This window comes from Epargyreus clarus, unplaced genomic scaffold (genome assembly GCF_041222505.1).
Source record: "Epargyreus clarus isolate Ecla_fem2 unplaced genomic scaffold, WU_Ecla_fem_2.2 ptg000003l, whole genome shotgun sequence".
NCBI classification, from domain to species: Eukaryota; Metazoa; Arthropoda; class Insecta; order Lepidoptera; family Hesperiidae; genus Epargyreus; species Epargyreus clarus.
The window spans coordinates 1407970-1415390 of NW_027332211.1; the positions used below are offsets into that span (position 1 = coordinate 1407970).

The following is a 7421-nucleotide window of genomic DNA, read 5'->3' on the forward strand; positions in this document are numbered from 1 at the left end:
TATATCAGGTAAGCTCCCATTGATATATTGAATCTGTTATCTATATATAGTATTTATTTATATATAGACTGTTAGTAGTTTTGTTTTTATGTTATGACTCTACACTCCAAAAAAAAAATTATCACTTGCTTAAACGGTGAAGGAAAACATCGTGAGGAAACCTGCATACCTGAGAGATTTATAAAAAAAAATATCTTAAAGGTATGTCAAGTCTACCAACACGCACTTGGCCAGCGCGGTGGACTATGGCGTAAGCCTTCTCGTTATGAGAGGAGACCCGTGCCCAGCAGTGGGACAGTAATGGGTTGATGATGACTCTACTCTCCTCCAATGTCGATTGGTGAATGAAGATACATGTTACGCCCTAAGGTCTTTTTGTGACGAAATACCGTGGTACCTTTAGTATGATGTCTTGGGAAAGACATCAGGCTATGTGCGATTTTTACCGCATCAAACCGCACTCGCACCTGCCTTGGCGCTACGTAGAGGACTCCGAGAACTCCAAAGAAACGCGATCCTCTGAGCGCGGTGTCCTAGTTGGGTGCTGCTTAGGAAGAACTTTCACGCTCGAGATTGCTTAACTGTGACGATCGTTCAAAAATTAGTTATATTACTTACAAATAAATTAAACTTCGAAAAATGCCTCATTTATGGTTCTTGCGGTATCTAACAATCCTTAGCCTTATTAATTCTTATTTAACATTAAATTCATTAAATACTAGAAGTTATCTTGGTCCCACAAGCGATATATGAAGAAATTAATAACATGAAACTAAAATTATTAATAATATTGGTGTAAAATAATATACAACAAACAATGGTTAAAATTAAATATGAGGTAGGTAAAAACAGATACTTGCTGATGAAAATGGTGAATTTTATCGATTGATATAATACGAGCAAAACTATGAATAAAAGCTAGTTTGTTAATCAATATGAAACTCATGTCAAATTAGAGGAACGAGGCATCAGGATAATATTAGAGCGAGCCTCCCTTTCATCTCGGAAAATTTGCCGCAACTTCTTTTGTATTAGTACTAGACGGAGATCAATATTTCTATCCATGAGCATTTACGGTATATGTTTTTTCAAACTAAATTTTAGTCATGTCCTAATTAAAAGGTCTTAGCCGGAAACCTACTGCTGGGCATGGGTCTTCTCTCAGCCCATCTCGCTAGCCAATTGCGAATTGGTATTTACTCGTATGAATAGAACTCTCAGGCTTTCAGTTTCCTCACGATTTTTCCTTCACCGTTTAGGCAAATGAAAATTTATTTCTAATTCGCCCATAATTTTGAAAAGTAACGGGTGCGTATCTGGTATTTGAACCTGGGATCTCCGAATAAAAGGCAGAATTTCTAACCACTAGGCTGTCATTATCACTGCTGTAACACCCGTAAACGACAGTAAAATTAATACCGGATCGATCTCTCTAAGACTGCCTACATATTCCTTGTTCAATTAGTTGCTCCTATCTAAATAAACACAGTAAGCTTTTTGTAATTATGCCTATATCACTGAGTCCAACATCTTACATATTTTACATCTATAAAAAAATATATCCAGCGAATAAGCCCAAAAACTGTATTGGATTAAAAATTTACGTTTGTAAGCTGTAGTCTCATCGCTTTAAAATGAATTCAGACTTTTAAAAGTATTCACAAAAAATAATTTACTAATGGCCTAAGCGTGTGTGCAGAGAGTGCGCTAGTTGAAAACTATACAAACACGTACATACACATTTTAAGGTTCCGTGATAAAATTTTGAAAGGTAAAACCCATACAAATTGACAGAGCAAATACAACCGCCGCATGTATTTCTAACGTGAAGCAGTTCTTGTATTTTGGTAGAAAGGTGTAGATACCACGAGCCTTTATGAGATTACTATCTTGGTCCTCAGGAGTGGCAACCCATCTATGATCGGAGTTTCACCATCTGTTCTACACGGTATAAGTTTTGAGGCGGATATTTTTAATAAATACTAATAACTGGGTCTAAATCATAATAAAAAAACGAAAACACTAAAGAAACCTGGGTGGCTGAGCGGTCACCATACCAGTCTGACGCGCAAAGTGTCCCGGGTTCGATCCCCGACCAGACAGATATCTAAATGATAAATTTAGATTTCTGTGTCTGGGTGTTTATGTATTTGTCTATGTACAGGGACGATACAGGGAATTGTAATCTGGGACTGTGAATGGAAAGCTTTTTAAAATATTTTTCTTTACCGAAAATTAAAGTTATAAAATATACGGAATACTAATTGCACGAGGTCGGTTCAGACTTTACCAACTTTATATGTATCACAGATAAAACACTTTAGAAAATTGCGATTTTAATAAAACAAAACGACGAATTCGATGACTAGTGTCGCTCGGTGTTACATAATATACTCATATCTATTTCATAAAATACATATAGCTTACGACCATGTAATCCACTACAATTGGAATCTTACTTTTTTATGATTGACAAGTAATACAAGCATGCAATCCAACTGATGGTAAGTGGTGTCTACTGCCCATGCATATTGTAATCAACCCCCGATAAGATTAGCGTCCCACCTAAGCTCAACCACAGATAACTTGCTATTTCAGAAGACTAAGTTAGAACGCTGAAGCGTTTGAGACGTCCTTCTCTGAGGAGAAGGATGTCTCTTTACGACACCCTACAAACCAGTACCCTTACCATGAGTTTTTACATTTTGACAAATATGACTGTTTTGGTATTTGTTTACTTATTTGCCCATATAATTTCCAATCAGCGCCCCTAGCGGATTGTATCAGAACTATAGTGTCCGTAACGTAACATTAAATGTCGTAATTGACAAAATGGCGCTTTATGTTTTGTCTCCCTTTTTTGCGAACATGTGAGGCAGACAGAAAGACTTGAGCACTAACTTATTGTTACGTTTACTCAGTCCACTGAAGCAAACGGAACAGAATAATGGATTGAGTAAACGTAACGTAAAATTGTGGGATGTTTTGAAAACTTATAGTAAGGTCGTTTGTCCACCGCACTGTTCACCGAGCCGATACCGGGAACGAAATTATTTTGGGGCCGATTTTAATATGTCGTGGCAGCGATAGTTTGTCCACCGCGACCGGTATTGGCGGTTTATTTTGTTCGTGCTCTCACGCGTGTGACGGCAGTGTATGGACAAGTTCTAATGTGTTTTATATTACCGGCACATCAGCCCGACAAAAACTCGGTGCCGATCTAGTGGTCATGCCGATCTACTCGAAATATCGGCGACCGGGATGACGGTTCTCGGGTGACGGACGTGCAGTGGACAAGCGACTATAGTAAATATATGTACGCTTCTTCGGCGCCGTTATTAATTATCGGTATCGGCTCGTTGACGGTGGCGGTGGACAAACAGCGTAAGGGTACAGAATACAGAAGCGCTTAAGACTGTTATTATTAAGAACATACATTTAGCGTTTATGCCTGGGTAGTCGCGCCACAAAAGGTTGTACCACTTTAAAAACATACTAAAACTTATCAAAAATACATTTTGCCCTTAAGGGTTGAATCTCTACGAAATCTTCTGTACAATATATCTAGGAAATTAACATTTAGACTTTTAACTCACTTTTTTTAACAAGAAAACTACAATGTCACAATCTCGTTGTATTCTAAGAAAAATCTCTTCCCACAAAAGATGTGAGAGCAACCCTTAATACACCGGTCGCCTCTTACACTGTTAAGAACTATTTTAATAACGTTACACTTTCTTTACGAGTTATTTGCAGTTGTGAAAATTTAAGATACGTTTTTGCAATATGGTTAAATAAATAAACCGAAAAATATCGATGTCTTTTAGTTGGTTTATTTAATTTTTAACATGTTTTTTTTCTATTTCAGCATACGTATTGCTTTACAATTTCAGGTGTCAATCTTGTATCGTTACTGAGTAGGACAGACATCAGAAGCTTTGTACCGACAGCTTGTAGACATCAAAAGGTACCTGTTTTTACCCTTTGTGTAAGGAAGTCTTAAAATGAGTAAAATTAATCTAAAGTAAGATTAAAATTAATTTTCTAATATAATAAGGACTCCGGGTTCACCAACGGAACGTAACCGGAGTCCTCTTAGCGCGGTGTCCCGTCGGGCTCCGCCCAGGTGAGCGTGACGCTCGCCACATCATCTGGTGTGCACGACGGTAAGCGACCACACATACCGCCGTCCATACCGGGGCCGCTGACCGCGCAGTTCGAGCTCCCACTCTTGCCGCCCGCAACCCCGGAAGCCCCCTTTTAGTCGCCTCTTACGACAGGCTGGAAATACAGTAGCTAGTAGCCTTTCTCTGGTCCTGGAATTACAGGGACAATAATAAAACCCCTTATTGTGTTTCTAGCATCCACGAGATAAAAATAGTGATGCTACGTGCTCGACATTTATCCACATTTTCTAATAGCCAATTTGAATTTGAACCAGCAAAAGCCAAAGAGCTAATTCTGCTAGCTTTGTTGCATTGCCGAACGGTCAGTATTAGCATAGCATTGCCGGCTTAACTGCGGTCACGTTGTATAATTGCTGATAATGTACCTAGCGAACGTTATTTCTAATTCCAACTGGGTTTAAAACGTTTCCTTTTAGCGTTAAGTTATATCTACAGACATTGCAGACCACTTAATCATTTAATCGATCAGAGATCATTTAATCTCCTAACATCTAACCTCATGCATCGCGTCATATAACGTCACATCGCGTTCCGTCACGCCACGTTACCTCACCTCACGTCATTTCACTCCACGTCACTTCGCCTTACCTCATATCGCGTCACGCCACGTCACCTCACTTCACATCACGTTACCTCACCTTACGTCACGTCACATCAATCCACGCCATCTCACCTCACGTCACGTCAGCTGTAATCACCTTGGCTTATCACACATCTCTTCTCTCCACTCCCTTCCTTCCTCGGATAAATAATAACGGTATTCAATTCAGAAGTCAGATATAAAAACAAGAAAAGCAAGAATACAGTTACACTTCGGTGTTAAGCGCCGGAAGCTCTGCGGTGAGTTTCCGGGCAGAGCCCGCCCGCCCTCGGCTCATTGCAACTACACGCATCGTCAATTCCAAAGAGAATGTTTTATATATTTTTTTATTTGAAAGCTGAGAAATGCAGCATATATTTAAACTTCTGGTTGGAACTATTTTTGTGTCACACTACAAAATGCGATTTTTTTTCTAGGGCGTGTGCCACCACGCTGCTCCATTGCGAATTAGTAAATGAAGAAACTCTACTACCCACGGCCATCAGTACCCTTACCATGAGTTTCCAAAACATCCCACAATTTTACGTTACGTTTACTCAATCCATTATTCTGTTCCGTTTGCTCCAATAGACTGAGTAAACGTAACAATAAATAAGTGACGATGAACTTTTTGCCTACTTCACATGGTCGCAAAAAAGAGAGACAAAACATAAAGCGCAATTTTGTCAATTTAGATATTTAATGTTACGTTACAGACACTATAGTACGGATACAATCCGCTAGGGGCGCTGATTGGAATTGTATGGGCAAATACGTAAACAAATACCAAAACAGTCATATTTGTCAAAACTTAAAAACTCATGGTCCCTTACCATGAGTTTTACTGTACGTATGTATTTATTCTCAGAACTTAATTAAAACGCAACTCATACCAGGTTAAGGTACACTTTGTGGCTTGACTCCGGAGACACAGCTGCCACGCTTGTTTCTGTTTAATAACAGCAATGGGCTGTTGTCTTCTGGTTTTGAAGGATGTGGTAAGTGAGACGTACTTATCCAAGGCGTTTTAACTTAGTCAGCCTAAGGCTGAGACCGCACTGCGATTAAACGCAGACTGAATAAAAATAGCTGAAAACGCCAAAACGCATACGAACACGCACTGCGGTTTTCTTTTGGCTTGATTTTATTTCAGTCTCATCATGGATTTCTGGCGAACAGCATGTGTTGTGGCGTTGGCTTTAAAATCTAAAAATAATAAAAGCAGACAACGCCGCCGCCATAAATACTGGATACATCCGTTAACGGACCAACGCCATATAAAAGGATACTTTTGCAAAATGTACAACGACGTGCGACAGCACCCTGATACATTTTTTAATTACTACAGAATGTCTATTGATACTTTTGATAAATTATTACAAGCTGTGGGCCAGTATTTGAAACATGAAGATACTGCATTTCGTAAGGCAATATCACCTGAAGAGCGACTTTCAGTTACGTTGAGGTAAGAAAACAAGTTTAATTACAATTGTAAAATTTATATTTCAAATTATTGAAAAGGGCGAATTAAGTAAGAATAACATTAAAGAGTAATAAGTAACAACATATATTTTTAAATTATCGACTCGTCGGCGTAGTTACGTTCTTCTATTAACTGATTTCCAAACTGTGCAAAATAATTTGCAGTCGCATTAGCTGGATTTATAACTTCTTGGTGCATAATTTGCACCTGATTTTGTGAGGCTGATGTAAGTGGTGCTTGCAGAATCGTAGTTGATGGCTGTGGAGATGGATCTGATGGAGGAAGGGTTGATGGCGGCGATTGGATGTAATATAATGTATCTAAAGATGAAGATTGTGGGGAGTACTGATAGGTGTTTTGTGGCTGGGTATTTATTTGATACGATGGTGGACATGACATTCTTGGTTCTCGAAATGGTTGAGACAAAACGTGTGTTTGTGGCGATGAATGCGAGCGTGCTTTTTTTAAAACATTCAGAATTTCTATCTTAGCGTAATGCTTTTGATCATCATTTAATTTACGTAACATTGGAACTAGCATCAGCGCAAAGTTTTTTTCTTCGTCGTCATCATCTTGTTGCTGTTTACCTTTTAATATGTCAAGTAATTGGTTTTCGTATTCTCTTGAATTGTTGTCTTCATAACAGGTCTTCTTTCGTACTGATTTTGTATATTTTCTGGTGGGATGTGAATGGCCAACTGGAGCAGTCAAGGTTATATCCTGAGTAGAGACTGGCGAGGTTACATTTATATTCGGAGTACAAACAGGCGACAGTACATTACTGCTAGTCTCTCGTTTCTGCATAGAAGGAATTAGGAAAAGCATTGAATCGAAGTGGCGATACTTCTTTTTCTTAGGAGTAGCAGCCTGTCCAGATTTGCCCTGTTGTGTTGCCAATTCTTTAGTGAAACAATCCTTCATGTTTTTCCATTTTTTTTGTATTTAGTTTCCTGAAATAAAAAACAAATAATTTATATCTGGTTAACAGGTACCTTGCTACAGGAAATAGCATGAAATCGTTGTATTTTGAATACTTGATTGGCGCTTCGACTATTAGTGAAATTATTCAGCATACATGCGAGCAGTTGTGGTTGTATTTGCAGCCTGTTTATTTAAAAGAAATGAGAAAAGAAGACTGGTTAAATGTAGCAGAAGAGTTTTCAAAACAAAC

At 38.6% G+C, this 7421-nt stretch overlaps 1 protein-coding gene across 1 annotated transcript; it reads right to left on the reverse strand.

The window, feature by feature from the left end:
• Nucleotides 1-6226: 6226 nt before the first annotated feature.
• LOC140747889 (uncharacterized) lies at nt 6227-7183 on the reverse strand (the record flags this gene model as incomplete). The annotated part of the gene is made up of 1 exon (XM_073080508.1): nt 6227-7183. A coding segment is annotated over one exon (843 nt), but the record flags the coding sequence as incomplete, so codon positions are not given.
• Nucleotides 7184-7421: the final 238 nt, after the last annotated feature.